The following is a 19,818-nucleotide window of genomic DNA, read 5'->3' on the forward strand; positions in this document are numbered from 1 at the left end:
GCTATTCCTCGAGGAGGTTTATTAAAAATACGTTCTAAAGCTTAGAGTACTTTTTAAAAAAAGCTAAATAATAAACCTATTTATTTATTTATTTTAAGATTTAGAATAGCCTAACGAATTTAAATAAAAGTTTTCGTTATTTTATTTTAAATTTTAAATTCTAAATAAATAGCGAGACGAGTTAGCCCCTTTAATACTCCTAGGGTTTATAATAGTTATTGTACCCTTTTTATTACTTTTTTATAGCTCTTTATTATAGCTCTTTTATTTTACTTTTTAATTAATTAAGTTTTTAAAGCCGATTTCGGACTTTTTAAGTTTCCTTTTTAAAGATCTCGTCCCCGAGATTATATTAAAACTCTAAATAATATCCTATAAATACCTTTAATAGCGCTTTATTTATAGTTAAGTTTTTTATATTATTATAAATAAATTATATTATAAGTAGTAAAGCTATTTAATTATTTTAATTAGCGTTAATATAGTAACGAAAGTATTATTTAAGGGTTTTATTTACTATTTCTATTTACCTATCTATTTATAGGTAAAAAGCTATAAAAAGCCTACGTTTAACTTTATTATAATAATATAAGTTTAATTATATTTAATTAATAAATAATAGGCCTTTATTATTTATAATCCCTTATAGGGAGCTATATATTAGTTTTATTTTATTATAAAATAGTTCTATTAGATCTATTATAGTTATTATTATATTAACGGTAAAGAATAAGTAATATTTAGTAAATCGGTCTATAATTACTAGGATTTTATTATAAATTTAGTTTTTATTTTATAAAAGAGGTAAACTTATAATTATATTTATTAAAACCTCTTTAAATAGTTTATTAAGAATAGGTAAAGGTTATAATTATTTATAAAGCTTATATCGTTTAGTTTTAGTAAAATAATAAACTTTATATTTATTAATATATTTATTTATATCTTAGTTAAGATTTATTTATTAGAACTTTTCTATTATAAGTTCTATAGTTTTATCTTTTTTAAAATAATTTATTAAAGGATCGTCGTAATAAAAGGATTTAATTTTAATTTTTAACGACGCCTCTTTAAAAATAAATAGTTTATTTTTATAGTATAATACGTTTTTTTTAATACTCTATTTTAATAAACCTTGGCCTAGCTTAGTTCGGGCTTTAGTCTTTTTATAAAAAAAGTTTTTACTTTATAAATTTAAGATAGTTTTTTATAATATTTTATTTAGGTTAATTTTATAAACCCTCTCTTTTTTAAAGGCTTTTTTTATTTAACTACGCGTTAAGGTTTATATTTAAACCCCCTAAACTCTAGACTACTATATTTAGTATTTTTAAAGGGAATATACTTTTTTAATTATATTTAATAAAAGGCTAGGGTCTAGTACTATATTATTATAGTAATCTAGCCTTTTAAAGGGCCTATTAATAGGGTTTTATTTTTTTAGTTTATATTTAATAACGAAGTTATAAAGGGTAAAGTATATATATTATTTTATTTATTTCTTTATAATACGGGTTTAGTTTATAAATAAACTAAGGTTTTAATAATTAATTAAAACCTTTATAAAAGTCGTAGACCTTTCTATATAATATTACTAGGTTTTAAAGGATTTTATAATAGCGTATATCTCTTAGTTTAGGGTACCCTAATTAAGCTTAGTACTTTTAAACTTTTATAATTAAAAGGCTATAGAGTACTATTAATTATCTATATATTTTTAAAAAAGAATCCTAGATATAGTATAATTTAAAGTATTTATTTTAATTTTAATAAGCAATTTATTAAAAAAATGCTTTAAAAAAGGGGCCGATTAAAAGGTTTATTATAGGATTTTAAAAGCTAAAATAGCGCTACGATTTAAATATACCTCTTTAGGTTTTTTTTTATTTTTATTTTTTTTAAGTAAATCTATAAGTAGTTTAATAATCTTAGGGTATTTATAGATAAACCTTTAATAGAAGTTATAAAACCCGAGGAAGACCTAGACTTTTTTAAAGGTAATAAATAAAGGCTATTTCGAAATAGTTTTTATTTTATTAAGAGCTATAGAGACCTTTTTAATAAATAAAATAAACTTTAAAAACTTAACCTCTTTTTAATAAAAGGTATATTTAAAAAGGTTAGTATATAGCTACGCCTTTTATAGCCTATTTATAATTTATAAAAAGTACTTAATATAGGTTATTCTATTTTTAAAAAAGATTAGGATATTATCTAAATAAATAATATAGAAGTTATTTATAATTCTTTTAAATGTAATATTAATATAGTTTTGGAAAGTTATTAGAGTATTAATAAGGCTAAAGGGTATTATTAAATACTTATATAGACTATATTAAATATAAAAAGCTATTTTCTATTTATCCCCTTTATAAATACGTATTTAATAATAAGCTTTTTTAAAGTCGAGTTTAAAGAAATACTAAAAGCTAGTAATTCGGTTTAGGATTTTAAATATAAATAAAAGAGAGTAGCGGTTTTTAATAATAACTCGATTTAATCCTTTATAGTTAATATATAGATAGAGACTCCCGTTTTTTTTTAAAATAAAGATAATAGGTACTTTTATAAAGCTTTTAAAAAAATAAATCCTTCTTTTTTTTTAGCTCTATATTAATATAATTATAAAAGGTTTATAACTCTTTAAAAAAAAGTAAGTAAATAGGCTTTTAAAGAGGTTCTTTACTTTTTATTATTTTAATTTAATAATTAATAGACTTAAATAGAGCCAGTATTATAGCCTTTTTTATATTAAAAATATCCCGAGTAAAGATTAACTTTAACGGGAGTTCTATAATATTATAAAAAGAACCTTTATTTTTATTAAATAAAAGGAGGGTTTTAAATAGGGTAATAATAATATATATATATATAGTTTATTAAGCCTTTTTAATAAAGTAAAAAGGGTAGAGGGCCTTTTATTATTTTTAAAAGATCTCGAACTATTAATAATGCTAAGATCTTTTAAAATAGATATTTAAATCCTTAATAATAATTATTAAAAAGAGAATAGAATTATTATTTAAACGAGGGTCTTGGTTAACGGCAATATAAGCTTAGATAAAGGTTTTAATAATCCTTTTTAAATTAATAAATAATATAAAGATATTCTAGACTTTATAAATAAAGATTTTTAATTACTCTATAGCTTCTAAAATTAGGGCTATAAGTTTTATTTAATTAAAGCTAAATTACTATATAAAAGTAAAAAAAACTAAATTATATTTAATAGCGGTATTTAAATTATAAAAAGTAAATAAATCTTTTTATAAACTTTTTATCAAAGTAGGGATATAAAAACGCTAATTTATTTTTAAAATAAGAAAAGAGAAAAATAGGGGATTTTTTTTTTTTAAAAGGATTTTAAATACTCTATATAGCAGAAGAACTTTTTTTTTTTAATAATCCTTACCTTTATCTAGATAAATATTTATTAAATATTTAGTATTATTATAAATATAGTAGCGAAGAGGTTTTTTATTTTTATTAAATCGTATTTATAGTTTTTTATTTATAGAATAAAAAGAAAAAGCTTATTTAGAGCTATAGGAAAAGGAGGGCTTTTTTTTAGCTTTTTTTTAGCGCTTTTTATTTAAACCCTTTTCGTTTTTATAATAATTATTTTTCTTTTTTTTATCCCTTTTTATAACCTATTATATTTAGTTTATAACTACTATTATTTTAGTACGGGTTTTAAAAAGAGTAAAATTAAATTTATAAATACTTTATTATAGTTTTTTTAATAGTTTAGTATAAAAAAAAAGGTATGTTCTTTTTTAAGTAAGGTAATAAATTCCTTTTTTAAAGACTTTAAATAGGTATTAAAGTTTAAAAGGCTTTAGTTATCCTTTTAGCGAGCCGAAATAATATTTTATATAATTTTAAGCTCCCTATAAATAACGTCTTTTAATAAAGTATAAATCTATTTTAAAAAGTAATTAAAATTTAAAGTATTTTTAATACGAATATTAAGTAATTTATTATAATATTAAGATTATTTCGCTTAGTAATTAATATTTATATAATTAAAAAAGAAAATAATTTTAATATAGTTAAATCGAAATCTTTACGGCGCGCTTAGAAAAGCGTAATTAATATTTAAGATTTATTTATTATAATATTTAAATATAGCTTTTTTAATAAAGGTTTAAATATTTTTAATTTTAATATTTTTATTATTAAAAAGAAAATAAAAATTAAAATAATAGTAGCGATCGAGTATTTTAATAATTTATTTAGTAAAGGAGTTTTACTAAGTTATAATATATCTTTATTATTCTAGGGCTTTTTTTAATTAAGTAATTCTATTTTAAAGAGCTTTTTAAACTATTAAAATAGTATTTAAAGGGATAGTTCTAAAGTTAGCGGTATTATAACTAAGATTAATTTAGTTATTACTAGGATTATTAAAAGGCCCCGAGCTTTTATTTTTTAAAAGTCTATTATTTACGTTAAATACTATTTTATTAATAGTTATATAAATAAAAGATTTAGAATTATAATAGAATAAAGTTAATTAAGAATAAAAAAGGTATTTATTCTATAAATAAGTCCTATAATATATAGAAACTAAATCTTAGCCTATTTTTTATAGGCAAGAAGCTAGTTAAAAGGTGCCCCTATTTTATAAAATAGTAGCTGAGTTAACTATAGTGCGCAGCGCTATAATTGCTTTATAATAAGGGGGGTAAGCTTATTAAAAAGTATCGTTAGCCCGCTAATTATTAACTATATATTAAATATAAAATAAGTCTTATTAATATAATTTATATATTAATAAGTTCGTTTAATATATTTATTTAATAGTTTATTAAATTTAAATAGAGTTTATAAATAATATAAAAAGTAATTAAAATAAAAAGAATTTTTATAAACTTTAGTATAAGTAGTTAAATATTGGCCCTTTTAGCTCTTTTTTTTAAAAACCTTTATATTATTATTAAAGTTTAGAACTTTTATAATTAAAAAAAGCTATCTCTAACTTTTACGGCCGAATTTCATACTTAAGCTTTTTAGTTATTACTATTTTATAAATATATCGCTTAGTTTATTATTAATAAATAGCTAAAAAGGTAGCTTATTTATCCTAAATTATATAATAGTTTTTATATCGAAATTACTATATTAAATTAAGTATATATTTAAGGTATATTATATATATTATATAATTAAAAAGTATACTATATTATATAATTCTTTTTAAAAGCCTCATTTCATTATAATCGATCTTTTATATTTATAAAGCTAGAAAAAAACTATTATATAATATATAACACGGCCCTCGCGGATTACTTTATCGGGGGAATTTATTTATTTATAATTATAAAGTTTATAAAGATTTAATAAGCACCTCGCTATATATATATATATATATATGTTATGTAATATTGATTACTTAATAATTTAACTTCTTTTATTAAGAAAATTAATAAAAATAATTCTAGTATTTTCTTCTAGACTATTTATTACTACTTATGCTGCTTGGCCTTGTAAAACCTTCTGCCTTAGTACTATTATTTGCACATCACTTGTTAGTACATCCTAAACCACGTCCATTGCCCAGCCATAATTCTTAGGGATATATGGAACTTACCATCTTCAACACTGCGCACATTGAGCGTTTTCCGCTGCACGATCACCTCCAGGTCCTGAATATTATTCATCAAATTCTGAACCTTGGCCTCGTAGAAACGTTCGGCAGACTCGGTATCCTGCGCAAGCGTTAACACACACAATGGTCAGAGGTCAGTCACACAGACCCCGGGGCTTGATAAACATGCCTTCTCGACGTAGAATCCTGTGCCTACGTCGACGATGACGTGTTTTGGATCCGAAAGCTCTCCACGTACGTAGAGGGAGTTGGTTAACGGCACCAGGACAGACTTGTCGCCTAGACAAATGTTAAGTTCGCTGGCCACCGATGAGATGGGAAAGTAGGGCGCCTGCATACCATCTCCAGCACCGGGTCTGGCCTTGACACACCGGAGGCACTCCTTGAACCTGGATTGCGCGCTGTGGAGCTGGGCGAACGAGTTTGTCAAGTGCTCGAGTTCTTCTTCCAACTGCTTCTTGACCTGACTGAGTTGCTGGGTGTCCAGCGTCTCCAGATTGACTATAGAGCTGAGTCAGCACGGAAATCGAAGACGCATACCTGATCTCAAGGACGAGATGGCGGAATCTCAACCGGAAATACTCACTACTCTCGGAATTCTGAGCGGCCATGGTTGACTGAACCGGCCTGCGGGCGAACAAAGTTGTCGGGATAGATGACCGAGGTGAGTCTGAGTCTTTGCTTAGTACTAACCCCAGAGCGACGGTGAAAGCCCACGTCGAACAAAAGGCAAAAAGCCAAACGGCGGATTGCTGAAGTGATTGAGATCTGGTGCTGTGTCAACCTCTGTGGAAGCTGAGGGAGGTTTGAAGCACGGCCTGATCAATTGATTGTCGTCCATTGACACCACTCCTTCCCATATTATTGACACCCGTTGTCGCACTTCTCGGGCAGTGGCTATACACGTGACCGCCCCACACCCGCAGAACACGCCTGGGCAGGCCGCCATCGCATGTCACCCACCTCACGACGAGTTTGGTAAGATACATAGACGAGAATGGTTGCTGTGGTCTCTAATGTTCCAACAGCAATGGAAACGCACGCCTTCTGGTCGTGACATCAAAGTGAACTACTGCAGGCGTTTTCCTATCTTTACAATGGTATTACATCTGATTTGTATATACATGACTGTCTTGTACACGCCGCGTCGCGGGCGTCTCGCCGATGCCCCAGCGATCTTCATTCTGCTCAGAGCTGTTCGAGCAACCCTGCCACACGCTGGCGTAGCTCTCTAAGCGGAACCATTTCTTTGATCCCGAGTCTGCGGCACTGGACCTCACAGTCACCCGTCTCCTTCCATACTCTACCCAGTATGACTAGGACTGGATAACCTACCAAGTCTGCGTCATTCAGCTTCCAACCGAAGGATGCCGACCTGTCATCCAGCACCGTGTCAATGGCCCCTTTGGCGATCTCATCATACACTTGACTAGCATCTTCAGCTAGATTAGGAGGGGAAATCACCACGACTTCGTAAGGAGCAATCACGCGCGGCCATTGTAGGCCCTTGGTGTCCGTTAGATGCTCAGCTACGGCCCCTATGAGTCGGGAGACGCCAATTCCATGGCACCCCATCTGCATAGGCGTCTTTTGCTCGGTTAAAGCTGGCTGGCCATCGCGCTGGCTTGATTTGGCACGAGTTGGTATGGACACTGTTGCTTCGAGTGGCTCCGAGTATCGCGTTCCTAGGTAGAAAGTGTGCCCGAGCTCTAGCGCCTTCTGCAGCTGGAGAATGCCATTGTCGCAGCAAGGACATTTGTCGCCATCGCGAGCGGCAAGCAGGTTGATTGATTGTCCACCTTGAGTTCTGGTAATGGTGGTCGAGTCTACTCTGTCCTCGGGAACATCCAAGCCCGACAAAGGCGATGATTTGCTTTCTTCTCGTAGAACCTCTTCCAGGTTGCTGGTCAATGTGGAGTGTATGATGTTGATGATATGGGCCCGGGTGGCCGCAGTGTTCGTGCTGGAACTCGCTGATGTAGTAGCTGTCCGCCACAGTGATATGGCATTCTCAGTGCTTGCGTCCAGATCAGCGACAATCGTCTTGATGGCCGAGATTCTGAGATCGGTCTCTCGGTCAGATTCATCCTGGGCCCGGCCTGGATACCAAGCATTCACCAAGGTCTTGCGGTCTTTACTGATGCCTCGCCACACCCTTATTGGAGCAGATGCAGGACTTGAGGCTTCAGTCAGACCGCATGGTCCTGTGCTGCCGACGGCGGCTGCCCTTGTCTCGGCGACCTCGGCGTTAGCAGCGTAGTTACAAGTGTTGCAGGTGACCAGAGTGTCCTCCCCAATTGTGGTGGGCAAGTGATACTCATGGCTCAGATCACCTCCCATGTCGCCGGAGCTCGCTTTGGCTACTATCACCGGCAGCTTCAATGCTTTGAAAACGCCAGTGTATGCCGACTGGACCTTCTGATAGGTCTCCAAGGCCGAATCCGCGGAGACGTCAAAGGTATAGAGGTCCTTCATGGTGAACTCGCGGGTTCTTAGTAGTCCATGGCGCGGGCGCAGTTCGTCACGAAATTTGCGCGCTAATGATTTCAGCATCAGTTATTGGGCTGCTGACGAGGCTTGTGAAGTTGCTGGTCTTACTGATTTGATAGAGGCGAAGGGGCAATTCTTTGTAGGACTTCACAGTCTTTGCCACTAGAGTAGTAATCTCTTCCTCGTGGGTGGGCGACAACATGTATTTGGATCCTTTGCGGTCCTCGAAGCCAAACAGCTTTGCAAGTCAGCCGTGGTATTGGTTTTTTTTTTGGGAAAGCATGATCGGACCTCAGCCTCTAGTTGTGTGAGACGGCCACTCCTCTGCCAGAGGTCCTTGGACGTAATGGTTGACAGAGCTACTCTCGAGGCCCCTGTAGCAGACGTCAGTGAATGACAGCGGCCTGCAGCCGAAGTGTACAAACAACTAACCGAGTTCTTGCATGTAGTAGTCAATGACGCCCTCAAGCTTACGTTGGACACGCTGGCCAAGAGGAAGCAGATGGAAAATGCCAGCATGTGACTGAAATATGAGGAATGAGCAAAATCTCCCATCTTAATGCCCCTTCGCCGAACAACCTACCTGTCGCAAGAATCCGGCGCGAACAAGCTTTTCACAGGCGCCTGAGTATCTAAGATGAGTATGCTGGCAATCGAGATGGGCAGCATGCGGTAGACCTACCTTCGCCTCGTTCAGGTGTCATTCCTCCGGTAGGGACCCAAACAGTTGACAGTCGATTCCTGGCGCTACCAGCGCGGTAGCTGCGGCTGAATGACTGGTGACATGTAAGCGATGTTGTATGAGCTTATGAGTCCAAAGGCATATGTGTGTACCTACCTGGCTACTGCCATTGAATGTTAAGTTGCCATAGCTTGCCTTCGTGCTATGAGACGTCGATAAGATAGCGAGTCTCCTGGCGAAACTGAAGGACATATTGGCGTCAAAAGTGAGTACACCAGCTGATGAGGTAACTCTGTAGCAGGTTCGCTGACCAATACTCGTAAGTGAGATACTGCTTCAGCAACGATGACCAATATCTTCACCTTAATAGCATCCACCAAGATGGGATGATAGTGGTGGTTGGTCAATCGTTCAACGAGCTGGTCGCTTGGGGACTTGTCAATCGGAAATCAGCTAATGGCACACGCCGACAGTGGACAATTAATGAGTGAAACTGGCGCGAAGACAAGATGCAATCTCGTCAGGGTCACAAGGGTTCGTGAGGCCAGGTGAGGGAGGCTGCGTCAAATTTTGTTCGACTGCAATCTTGGATCGCTTGGATGAGAGAGCTATTAGCGACAATTTGGCTTACCTAGGTTGACGAGGTCAGATGGATGCGCGACCCGAATTCATAGCATTGATTAATACCTTACTCCGAAATACCTTGGATACTCCGAATTGGAGATGACAATACAGATAGGTAACATTCACTTGGGTTCACCGTTCCATTTGAGGTATTCATAGACTGGGAGGCTCGACCACGACCTCAACCACCTCACGTTGCCATCCCTGCTTATCGATAAGAAACACGTGCCCCACTCCTGGCGCTCAATTGCCTTTTTTTTTTGCGACACTCTTTCTTCTCTGCATTGCAAGTTCTGCTTCTTGTACATTTTGGCGCAATAGGTACAGAGGATTTCTCTCACCTTCACACGGTTCGTTATTCTGTTACTCATTCACTTGTTCAGGACTCTGCCTCTTCCTTTGGCTACAGTCGTAATCAGAAATACGTGATGGGCAAGCCAAAGAGGCAACCTGCCGGCAAGGCTCGACAGCCAGCGTCCTTGAATCCGCAGTCATTTTCGAATCTCACAGCCAAGATCGAGGGAAAACTAGGCAAAGCTACCAAAGACAACTCAACCGACAACAAGAAGCGCAAACATATCGACGAGCAATTGGAGAGCTCGCACCAACGGAAAAAGCACGCCCATCGTCGCGACAAGTCCACGAGCGGGCGTGACGGGATTACGACTGAGGTGAAGGGCAAGAAGGGCGCGCCCCTCAACCGCGAGGATCTTCTAGAGGAGATCAGGGCCTTGGGAGGAGACGAAGAGGACCTGAAGCTCATTGGAGACATTGATTCGGACGACGAAGACGCCACTGGGGAAGCCAACTCCGTCGCTACTGTTGACGGAAAACTTCAGAATGAGCTTGCTGCTTTCGCAGCTCAGCTAGGCCTCCAACGACATCATGAAGCAGCAACAGCCCAGGATGCAGAAGAATTCCCGGAGGAGGAGGAGGAGGGGGAGGAGGAGACAGAGGAGCATGAAGTGAGCGAGGCAGACGAAGTTGGTGAAGGCGATGACCAGTCAGCCCAGGAAGACACAGCTTCCGAGGTCCATGCACCGCAACAACTTCCCCGTAAGGATGTCAAAGATACGTTCAAGAAGCAGTTCGTGAGCAGCCACCTGACCCAAATTCTTGTCAAATTCATGCATATGCTGACCCATGCACGCCAGAAATTCGAACCTCGTGCTGATTGGCACGGCGCGGAACTGAGCCAGCTCCCAGACCCTACGTCTCCCGAAGTGAATGGTTTCCTTGGCGCCATCAATGCTCTCAGAGCTCATGCAGTCACTCTTCTGGAGGCGGACGCGGCAGCGTACAACAAGAGCGTTTTGGCATCATCCTCTCGAAAGTTCCTCTCCACCATCATGTCTTCCGGAACGCTCTCCGACAAAGTTTCTGCTCTCACCTTGGCAATTCAAGAATCACCGCTGCACAACGTCAAGGCTTTTGAGTCACTCCTAGGCCTTGCATCCAAAAGGAGTCGTGCTCAGGCCATTGGTGCTCTTGGTGCTCTGGTCGATCTCCTCGGTCCAGGCCTAGTTCTACCCCCTAATAGGAGACTGCGCGCCTTTCAGACTCAACCTGGTCTCATTGGAGCTCTACAGCGATCCTCTGTCAAGAATTGGAACTCTAGCCAAGCCTTACCGGGTCGCTTAACGGATGCACACCTCATCCAGTGGGCTTACGAGGACTGGCTCAAGACATCATACTTCAAGATCATCCAGCTCCTTGAGGTCTGGTGCAATGATGAGATTGAATACTCTCGCACCCGTTCTATCGACTTTGTCTACGGCCTGCTCAAGGACAAGCCCGAGCAAGAGACCAATTTGCTCAGGTTGTTGGTTAACAAGATGGGCGACAAGGACCGCAAGATTGCCTCGAGAGTTTCCTACCTTCTTCTCCAGCTCCAGAACACCCACCCCGGAATGAAGCAGGTTGTGATCAAGGGCATAGAGCAGGAAGTTCTACTCCGACCAGGCCAAACCTTCAGGGCTAAGTACCACGCCACGAACACTCTGAATCAGACGATACTGAGCAACCGCGAAGGTGGCACGGCAGAGGCACTGCTCCGCATTTATTTTGAGATTTTCGTTACTCTTCTCAACAGTTCCGCACTTGGCAAAGCACCTGCTGAAAGTCAACAGGATCGTTCTTCCAAGGAGACTGGCGTTACAACGGAGACAGCCGATAAGCTGGTCACCGCAGTATTGACAGGTATCAACCGCGCTGTGCCGTTCGTAGCCGAACATGACCCCATGTAAGCATATCTTTTCCAATGGTTTCTGTGCTTCCGAATATTCAAAACAGCTGACACTCGCACGCAGCCTCGAATCCCAAATGGACACCCTTTTCCGCATTGCGCACTCAACGAACTTCAACACGAGCATTCAGGCGCTGATTCTCATCCAGCAAATATCCGTGTCAAGACACTTGGCTTCCGATAGATTCTACAGAACGTTGTACGAATCCTTGTTGGATCCGCGACTTGCCAACTCCTCTAAACAAGCCCTTTACCTGAACCTGATTCTGAAGTCTCTCAAGGCCGATGTTGACACGAGGCGAATCAAGGCCTTTGCGAAGAGAATGTTGCAGATTCTCAACTTGCACCAGCCTGCTTTCGTCTGTGGCTTGATATATGTGGTGTTCCAACTGCGGACCCAGTTCCCCGACCTTAGAGCACTTCTTGAAGAACCAGAGGATAACGACACAGAAGAGGCCACTAGCCAGCCCTCGGCAGAGGATCAGAACACATCTGTGTCTAGAGGAAGTGTGTACGACGGCCGCAAAAGAAACCCAGAGCATAGCAATGCTCAAAACAGCTGTCTCTGGGAAATTGTAAGCGTGTATCTGTGTTTTGATTCACGAGACTCCAGCCGCTAATGAATCCAGATACCACCCCTCACTCACTTCCACCCGTCCGTGTCTCTACTAGCCGCAAGTCTGTTCTCAAATGAGAAGCAGATGGCCAAGCCTGACTTGGAGAGCCATAGCTTGATCAGATTCCTCGACAAATTTGTGTACCGCAGCCCGAAGGCGGCAGAGACTGCCAGGGGAGCATCAATCATGCAGCCGGTCCGCAATCCCGATTCTGGTAGCATCTGGCTCGCGAAGAGAACTGGCTCAGGCGCAGCTGCGCCAATTAACACGCCTAAATTCTGGAACAAGAAGGTAGACCAGGTCGCAGCGGAGGATATCTTCTTCCACGAATACTTCAAGCAAGCGGGCAAGAAGGTCGAGGGTGGTAAGAAGATCACTGAACAATCGTCATCTGGACAAGACGAGGTCAGTGTCGAGGACGACGCCGAGCAAGAGGATGAGATCTGGAAGGCCCTGACTGCCTCGCATCCCGATGGTCCAATCGAGAGTGACGATGACGACCTTGACATGGATGGATTCGACGACAGCGATGAAGAGTCTGATGGCGGCGTCGTTTTCTCTGACGGCTCCGACGCCGAACTTTCGGATGGTGACGAAGATGACGAAGACGACAAAGATGCTAGCGAGCTTCATGGCGAGGAAGGAGACGACGATGAGGCGATGGAGGATGAGGAGAGCCCTGAGTTATCTGCAGTACCTGGAGAGGCCGAGGAAACTAGCCAGAAGAGCAAGAGCGCCGCCCGATCATCCAGGAGGAAACTCAAGGACTTGCCTATGTTTGCGTCGGCAGATGATTATGCCGAGCTCTTGGCGGCAGAGGAAGAGGACATGTAATCGGACCAAGAAATTCTCAATAGACATAATATTGTACGTCTGGGCTAAAGAAGCCCATGAGATGAGAACTCCTAACCAACTTGCTCTCGGCCCATCCCATATCTATGTATCAAACCACTCAAGGTCGTCATCTTTAGTGAATATGGCTCTGTACGTCTTGTCCCCGTCCGAATGATCAGTCTCTTCGGTGTGAATGCTGTGAAGCTTTGGCGACTCAGCTCCGGGCACAAAGGCGCGGAAGTGAATATAGGCAGGCCCCGACTCAGGTAGTGCTGGGATTCGGACCTTGCCAAAAAGGTGAATTCCGTAAGCCGAACTGGCAACTCTTACGGCCACGAAGTTGTCCGGGCCAAAAGCGGCTAGTTGGTGGTCGTCGAGGTGTTCCTAGGATCTGTCTGAGCGGACGCGATGGTAAGCCGGGATAAAATGACAATTGACTTACAACGGCCTGAAAGTACTCGGGCTCGTGCTCTGGTGATTAGGTGTCAGTCCATGGCTTGTTTGCGGTGGAGAATGTGACTTACTTTGATGTTCACGTCGGATGTGGAGAAGTTCTCTTTTGAGATCGTGTGCAATCTCTTGGAACACCTTTATGGACTCTTCTTTAGGCGCGTGCACAGCACCCAGATCTACGGTTTCTGCCGTGGCCTAGAATGGACAGAGCACGGTGATAGGTCAGCCGGTGTCAAAAAGACAGTAGGTCGCTTGCATATTCGGCATGCGAAGAAACATGAAAAGGCAATACCATTGTGTATGTTGTTGCTGTATCTTTCTGCCGAACTACTAGCAGCTGTTAAGTGATGAGAGTTGTTAGATGGGACGAGTATGAGATGAAGTTGGTTGACGGTGGATGCTAAAGCCAACTGAGCTTCTGCATCGTGGACGGCGGTGTCTTATTATAGTACCAGAAGGCCAAAGGTCAGATGAGGGGTATGTATCCATCTGTACCAGGTCTCCAGGCTCTTCACGTTGCTCTGCACCCGTACTTGGTCATTCAAGTTTTGAGGTCTGCCCAGGACCCCTGGAGCCACACGGACCGATGCCGCATGAAAACCAACCACTGAGGTGACGGTGAAGACCCTGTCCTGTCCGTCCGGAGTCTGATAGTTTTACGGAGAGAGAAATGATGTCATGTGGCCGGGATCTTGTCTTGATCATATTCGAGAACCCTATTGCGTAGGGTGTACAGGGGATCGGGCGAGGTTACGACACCAGAAGTTGCATGTACGTTATATCGGCAGCAAAAGTATGGCTCCAGGAGTTCAGAATGGGGGAGTGTGCCGTTGTAACAAAGCATCAGACAAGTGCGAGGAGTGGAAACCGTCTATCCATATTCGTGAATCCGAGTGAAATCCCATTGATGCATATTGTTGGCTAGCAGTGTTCGCTTAATGAATTGTCGTTTAGTGTCATGAAGTCGAACTATCTTAGTGCCGGGATCAAGGCACCTCACCCGAACCGTCAAGCTACCCTGCATATAGCCTCGGCATACGACTGGAGTGACAAACCGTGTGAAAGGTTAATCTCGACCTTCTCCTATGCCATACACATCGATCGTAAGCTTCAACCTTGTTGCTCGATTGACCGGCTGTATCAATGGCAGCACCACCCTTTCTTCCGCTTCGGCAACTTCTCAAGCAGCCTGCAACATTGGCCGCCCCTAACGCGCCAGTCTTGCAAACCTCCGCCCGTCGTCAGCAGGTTTGGCTCCGATGCTATCATCAAGGCGTTAATGCAGGTAAGTTACTTGGCTTTTGAGAGTCCCTTCAGACCATAACCCATTGAGCTCACACAATGTTGTTGTAGGCACAGCATCGCAACCGACAAGCCCTTCCCGGTTCCGCAAAGCCATCAGCTTTGGCGCGTTTGGACTGCTGTTTACGAGCTTGGGTTTCGCTGCAGCGGCGAGTCCCCTAGTGCCTGGTCTACTTGACGCGGCAAGACCCCGTTCCGATGAAGATACCCTGCACGCCTACGTGCCCGAAAACGACGAGGCCGCAATAGTGAATGATTTCGTCAACAACCACCCAATTGCGGCAGAGATGCGCCAGAATCCCGACATGACTGAATCTCGACCCCATATGAGACTCCCCGATGCGCTGCGGCGGCATAATCTCACTGGCGGCACGCTTCTTGGGCCTGGTCGGATCACAGTGCCCCCTGTCTGCTGGACTGAAAAGGGAGGCAAGTCTCTCGTGTCAATCTCCCATCTTGGCACAGACATTTGTGGTCACCCTGGCATTGTGCATGGTGGATTGCTTGCTACAATGCTGGACGAGGGTCTGGCGCGATGCTGCTTCGGTGCTCTTCCACACAAAGTGGGCGTTACGGCCAAGCTTGAGATCAACTATAGAAAACCAGTGCACGCAGGCACGTACGTTGTCTTGCGGGCACGCACGACGAGAGTAGAAGGGCGTAAGGCATGGGTTGAGGGCCAGTTGGAAACGCTGCCAGTGGACGGAGAAGAGCCTATTGTCCTAGCGCAAGCCTCTGCGCTTTTTGTCTCCCCCAGATTTGCATCCGTGAGTGACCTTTTCTCTTACTATTTGGATCATTGAGCCACAATACTGATATCCAACAAAGGTAATGGCCAAGCTGAATGCGACTTGAGACCTTTGCAAACGCAAACTAGAGCGCGTCCTTTCGATTCTATTTATACTGAAAATGTAATAGTCGAATGGGATGCACTGGGGTGATTGGAAAGAAGACATGGCACCGAATCCACAAGTGTTTTGCGAGACAGATCGATGCACTGAGCTGAAAGCACATGCTCAACCCGATCCGACTTAGACTATTCGAGCCAGTAGACCTTCCACACTCTTGTGGGACGGACTATGAGTACAGGCCACGAGCCCTCCTGGATGGATTGGTAGATGGCTCTCATCAGGGTGCGCGCAGAATAGCTCCCTCTCAAAATTGCAGCATACGGTGAATACTAGGCTGTAGATAGCCCCGCGACCTGGCCTGAGCTGATAGATAGCTCGCAAGTGAAAAATTGCAGCCGGCGAACAGGGTTGATGTCCTGCAGAGCATTCAGTCAAGATTTCGAAGTGCGCGACTCTAGTTGAGGACAGCTGTGATGTTATAGCCGTGCAAGGTGGCCATCAGAGGTCCCGTCCCTAGCTGAGACGGAGGAGTCTTCGGCACCGACGTGAAGCGCGGCGCGGCATCCGGGAATGGAGCGGGAGTCGGCACTCGGTCATTCGGAGGCAATACCTTGAAATGGGCAAGAACCAGCCAGATTACAGGCCACTGACGTGCTGGTCCCGCCAAGCGATGATCCACCTCTAGCCGATCTGACGCCATCGCTCGGCGCAGACTCGCAGTGTTCCGGTAAGGAAGTACATGCATCATGTTGCGGATTCTATTGATTTTTTTTCTTCCTGTATCTTAGGTCATTGGATCATTCCCTACGGGATCCGTAAGGTACTAAACCTAGATGTGGAAATGGCCAAAGCCAGGCAAAGTACCTCCCCTGTGAAGCCACTCTCTACTTTGTAGTGTTTGGGAATTTGGGGTACATCGCCTGGCGCTGACTTCTACGTGATCTTAGCTTGTGAAGTGAAAAACAAGAGAGAAAAATGGAGGGGGAGGAGGTGGGGTGAAAAGCAACTTAGTACCCTCCCAACTCGGTCCGTTGTCGTGAGAGTCGTGTATGCGAGCGCATCTGTGTGTATATGTATGGGTGGTTGTTGCCGCTGCGCCTGATTCCATTCCACACTTTCGCTTCTTCAACACCATTCTCCCCTTGAGTCCTTCCCAACAGATGCCCAATTGAATTCACAATGGCCACGTAAGTATGAGTCTGGAAATCTAGAGTTTCGCCATGACAGGACCGAAATTGCCCCTCCATGTATTTCTACCATCCCACCGACCCCGCAGTCGTCGCACCTGCCTGCGGTGAATGCTCTGCAGCTTTTTGCCTTCACGTCCACAACTCGACAGCTGGCAGCCTAACGAACAGATTGGCTGACATTTAACCTCCGGTATCGTAGCAACATCACATGGCACCCCTCACTCTCGCGCTCCGAGCGTAACCAGCTGCGCGGACAGCGTGGTTTCACCCTCTGGCTCACAGGACTCTCCGCCTCTGGCAAGTCCACCGTAGCAACCGCTCTGGAACAGCACCTTTTGCACCTGGGAGTTGCCGCCTACCGTTTGGACGGCGACAATGTGCGCTTCGGCCTCAACAAAGATCTTGGTTTCTCTGAGAAAGACCGCAATGAGAACATCCGTCGCATTGCTGAGGTACGGTCATTTACTTTAACCCTTTGGACTTCATCTTCCGACCCAAGTACGGCCACCATTGAAGAGTACGTGGCTAATGCCGCAGCAGGTTGCCAAGCTGTTTGCCGATTCTTCAACTGTTGCCATTACCTCCTTCATCTCGCCCTACCGTGCAGACCGCCAAGTAGCTCGCGAGCTGCACAGCCAGACTGGCCAGAGCAGCGACGAGGCTATTCCATTCATCGAGGTCTTTGTCGATGTGCCCCTCGAGGTCGCTGAGCAGCGTGATCCCAAGGGTCTGTACAAGAAGGCTCGGGCGGGAGAGATCAAGGATTTCACCGGCATTTCGGCCCCTTACGAGGCACCCGAGAAGCCCGAGATTGTCATCAGGACCGATAAGTCGAGCGTCGAGGAATGTGTGGCACAAATTGCCGAGTGGCTGATCAAAGAGGGTCTCATTACTGCGAGTAAAACAGCCTGATGTGGATGGTCCTACTATTGCCTGGACGGCCGATTCTCATCTTGTTTGAACTAGGAGTTACCAATCCGCTATAGCCCAGAGCGTTCTAACCACGGTTTAACTGCCTCTTAAAGAATACTACGCGTTTTCAGTGCAAGGTTGCGTCTGAAGCGCGGGAGTGCATGCGCCCGCCATGCTGCAATTGCGTAGTTCCACGTAACTAGGAGAAGTCAAACTCGTAGTAAACGTAAGCCGTGTACTCGTGTTCCTCGCCTCCGCCGAGACCAACAGCAGCCATCTCGGACGACAGTGCTGCGTCGTCTTTGGTGATTTTCCCGCGCTTGTCTCTGCCAAAGGCGTTGCCTCCTAGATAGGAGTAATTAGAGTCGAGCGCTGTCTTGACCTTCTTGACCAGCTTCGAATTCGTCTGTCCGTCGCATTAGCATCGTAAGCAATGATTTGAACGAGAGATAGGGGCACTGACCTTGACAAGAACACTGACATAGTCGAGCGGGAGTCCGTAGCGGAGAACAGCCTCGACAAATACGCGAAGTGCGAGCACATGCAGCCAGATCATGACGCTTTCGCTCCAGCCTGTCCGGCCGATTCTCAGAGCTTCTCCCCATGTCTTCTTCTCTTCACGAGCCACCCGGTCAAGCTCACGTTGCTCTTCCTCCTTCCCACCCTCCACATACTTGTATTGACGCGGAGTCCATTTTTGCTCGCGACACTTCGCAAGAAACTCTGCACTGTGTTTTTTGAATGACGTGGCGGCGTACAAGGTGAACTCTTCGTCCGTCGCGACCTGCACGGCAGATCTGGGGACCACCATCGGTGCCAGTGTTTCGTAACTCTTCAAGAAGTCCTTCTTTGCATTGTTCGGCACAACAATAAGATGCGTCTCTAGGTATTCCGAGTCCTGGATAAGGAGAGCGGGATCGACAACGGGAGTGAGGGACTTTGTCGCAAGGTTACCACTGTAATACCGCTGTCAGCTATCGAGCCGGCATTGGGCCACGAGAAAGGATGGGCCTTGGAGTAATACGTACGTCTGCTTGCGCTGGAGAGTGGTGAAGTTTGTCTTGACTGAGTTATACTGGTTGAACTTGCTCTTGACATCGTTGTCGGTAGTGACAAGTTCCTGGCGCTTTATTAGTTTCCTGTGGGCCTACTCTATGGATGACAACCCAGATCCACGTCGAAAGCGAGACAGATGCAGCAAAGAAACGTCCCGCCGCGAACCTGTTGGTCTGAGTACGCTATCTCTCTCTCTCTCCACATACCTTTTGCAGTGTATCGACGAGTTCGCTCAAAGGTTTGTCGGCGCGGTATCGAACCTTGTTCCAGGAAAACGAGTTGATGTATTGGTCGGTGGGCTCTGAGGTGCAACCGCCGTCAGTATCATGTACAAGAGGTTTGTGGAACAGGCAGCAGCAACGAGGCAGTGCCCTGGACGTTTCTCACTGTCGTTGACCATCTTCTGCTGGGAGATCTTGTCCTCATCACCATCGAGGATTGACTTCAATGAGTCGGCAACCTTCGCAACAACAGCCTGGCAGGTGGACTCTAGCTTGGCAAGGTCATCGGCTTGTTGGACCAAGGCATCCAGGGTGCCGATTTTGAAATCGGGGATGTTGAAGGGGCGAACACTACCATTTTCAGCCGAAATGGTAGCGCTTAACGAGGAGATGGCGTCGTCCTTATCTCCAGAGTCGAAGATGCCGAGAGGCAGGGAGACGAGGGCGTATTTGGTAGACATGCTTCTTGAACTGGATCGGACGCAGGCTAGCTATCCATGCGGCTATGTCAGAGCCTCGGAAGGTATAGGAAAGTAAGGCGAGGTAAGGTTACGGTAGGTGAGGTCGAGCGAGCTATCGAGAAGTAGGCGGAATTAGTTGGGCGTCGGTCGATGCAATAAGAGAAGATTAGAAGTTATCAACTGACCTGGAGGCTGGGGTTTTGATAATACCCGCTAATGAGCAATGACTTTGCGAACTCCAGTAAAGAAATCGCACATGGGTAGGTAGC

At 43.0% G+C, this 19,818-nt stretch overlaps 7 protein-coding genes across 7 annotated transcripts; 3 read left to right on the forward strand and 4 right to left on the reverse strand.

Annotated features, from left to right (window-relative positions):
• Positions 1-5,391: 5,391 nt before the first annotated feature.
• BDZ83DRAFT_622276 (prefoldin) lies at positions 5,392-6,606 on the reverse strand. Its single transcript, XM_060508325.1, has 5 exons — positions 6,198-6,606; positions 5,951-6,112; positions 5,781-5,890; positions 5,594-5,711; positions 5,392-5,510 (listed from the first exon to the last, which is right to left on the reverse strand). Exons 1-5 carry the CDS (start codon positions 6,220-6,222, stop codon positions 5,473-5,475), a joined length of 453 nt encoding a protein of 150 aa, XP_060364596.1. The 5' UTR covers positions 6,223-6,606; the 3' UTR covers positions 5,392-5,472.
• Positions 6,607-6,799: 193 nt separating this feature from the next.
• Positions 6,800-9,035, reverse strand: BDZ83DRAFT_652037 (uncharacterized protein; the record flags this gene model as incomplete). Its single annotated transcript, XM_060510497.1, has 7 exons — positions 6,800-8,148; positions 8,210-8,339; positions 8,393-8,475; positions 8,534-8,624; positions 8,685-8,725; positions 8,784-8,877; positions 8,940-9,035. The coding sequence occupies 7 exons, from the start codon at positions 9,033-9,035 to the stop codon at positions 6,800-6,802; spliced, it is 1,884 nt and encodes a 627-aa protein (XP_060364597.1).
• Positions 9,036-9,835: 800 nt separating this feature from the next.
• BDZ83DRAFT_578249 (CBF/Mak21 family protein) lies at positions 9,836-13,103 on the forward strand (the record flags this gene model as incomplete). Its single annotated transcript, XM_060505103.1, has 4 exons — positions 9,836-10,498; positions 10,562-11,649; positions 11,717-12,227; positions 12,282-13,103. 4 exons carry the CDS (start codon positions 9,836-9,838, stop codon positions 13,101-13,103), a joined length of 3,084 nt encoding a protein of 1,027 aa, XP_060364598.1.
• A 51-nt stretch (positions 13,104-13,154) lies between these two features.
• BDZ83DRAFT_345489 (uncharacterized protein) lies at positions 13,155-14,068 on the reverse strand. Its single transcript, XM_060502484.1, has 5 exons — positions 14,009-14,068; positions 13,849-13,956; positions 13,628-13,751; positions 13,546-13,574; positions 13,155-13,487 (listed from the first exon to the last, which is right to left on the reverse strand). The coding sequence occupies exons 2-5, from the start codon at positions 13,849-13,851 to the stop codon at positions 13,206-13,208; spliced, it is 438 nt and encodes a 145-aa protein (XP_060364599.1). The 5' UTR covers positions 13,852-13,956; positions 14,009-14,068; the 3' UTR covers positions 13,155-13,205.
• A 631-nt stretch (positions 14,069-14,699) lies between these two features.
• Positions 14,700-15,713, forward strand: BDZ83DRAFT_578300 (thioesterase superfamily protein; the record flags this gene model as incomplete). The annotated part of the gene is made up of 3 exons (XM_060505109.1): positions 14,700-14,841; positions 14,910-15,625; positions 15,687-15,713. The coding sequence occupies 3 exons, from the start codon at positions 14,700-14,702 to the stop codon at positions 15,711-15,713; spliced, it is 885 nt and encodes a 294-aa protein (XP_060364600.1).
• Positions 15,714-16,673: 960 nt separating this feature from the next.
• BDZ83DRAFT_345723 (adenylylsulfate kinase) lies at positions 16,674-17,991 on the forward strand. Its single transcript, XM_060502485.1, has 3 exons — positions 16,674-16,896; positions 17,099-17,351; positions 17,440-17,991. Exons 1-3 carry the CDS (start codon positions 16,889-16,891, stop codon positions 17,809-17,811), a joined length of 633 nt encoding a protein of 210 aa, XP_060364601.1. The 5' UTR covers positions 16,674-16,888; the 3' UTR covers positions 17,812-17,991.
• A 19-nt stretch (positions 17,992-18,010) lies between these two features.
• On the reverse strand, positions 18,011-19,549 carry BDZ83DRAFT_752456 (V-ATPase subunit C; the record flags this gene model as incomplete). The annotated part of the gene is made up of 5 exons (XM_060514204.1): positions 18,011-18,217; positions 18,275-18,767; positions 18,840-18,931; positions 19,074-19,168; positions 19,255-19,549. The coding sequence occupies 5 exons, from the start codon at positions 19,547-19,549 to the stop codon at positions 18,011-18,013; spliced, it is 1,182 nt and encodes a 393-aa protein (XP_060364602.1).
• Between the last annotated feature and the right edge of the window lie 269 nt (positions 19,550-19,818).

Source organism: Colletotrichum acutatum (genome assembly GCF_030867785.1).
Source record: "Colletotrichum acutatum strain CBS 112980 chromosome Unknown BDZ83scaffold_50, whole genome shotgun sequence".
Lineage (NCBI taxonomy): Eukaryota > Fungi > Ascomycota > Sordariomycetes > Glomerellales > Glomerellaceae > Colletotrichum > Colletotrichum acutatum.

What these genes read in the sequence shown, in the direction of transcription:
- BDZ83DRAFT_345489 (XM_060502484.1), bottom strand. An exon ending in CATCCGACGTGAACATCAAA is followed by an intron (nt 13,575 to 13,627) that starts GTAAGTCACATT and finishes CCTAATCACCAG; the next exon opens with AGCACGAGCCCGAGTACTTT. An exon ending in CCGAGTACTTTCAGGCCGTT is followed by an intron (nt 13,488 to 13,545) that starts GTAAGTCAATTG and finishes GACAGATCCTAG; the next exon opens with GAACACCTCGACGACCACCA.
- BDZ83DRAFT_622276 (XM_060508325.1), bottom strand. Translation starts at nt 6,222, where the DNA reads ATGGCCGCTCAGAATTCCGAGAGTA. An exon ending in CGCTCAGAATTCCGAGAGTA is followed by an intron (nt 6,113 to 6,197) that starts GTGAGTATTTCC and finishes TCAGCTCTATAG; the next exon opens with TCAATCTGGAGACGCTGGAC. An exon ending in CAGACCCGGTGCTGGAGATG is followed by an intron (nt 5,891 to 5,950) that starts GTATGCAGGCGC and finishes ACATTTGTCTAG; the next exon opens with GCGACAAGTCTGTCCTGGTG.
- BDZ83DRAFT_345723 (XM_060502485.1), top strand. An exon ending in ACATCCGTCGCATTGCTGAG is followed by an intron (nt 17,352 to 17,439) that starts GTACGGTCATTT and finishes ATGCCGCAGCAG; the next exon opens with GTTGCCAAGCTGTTTGCCGA.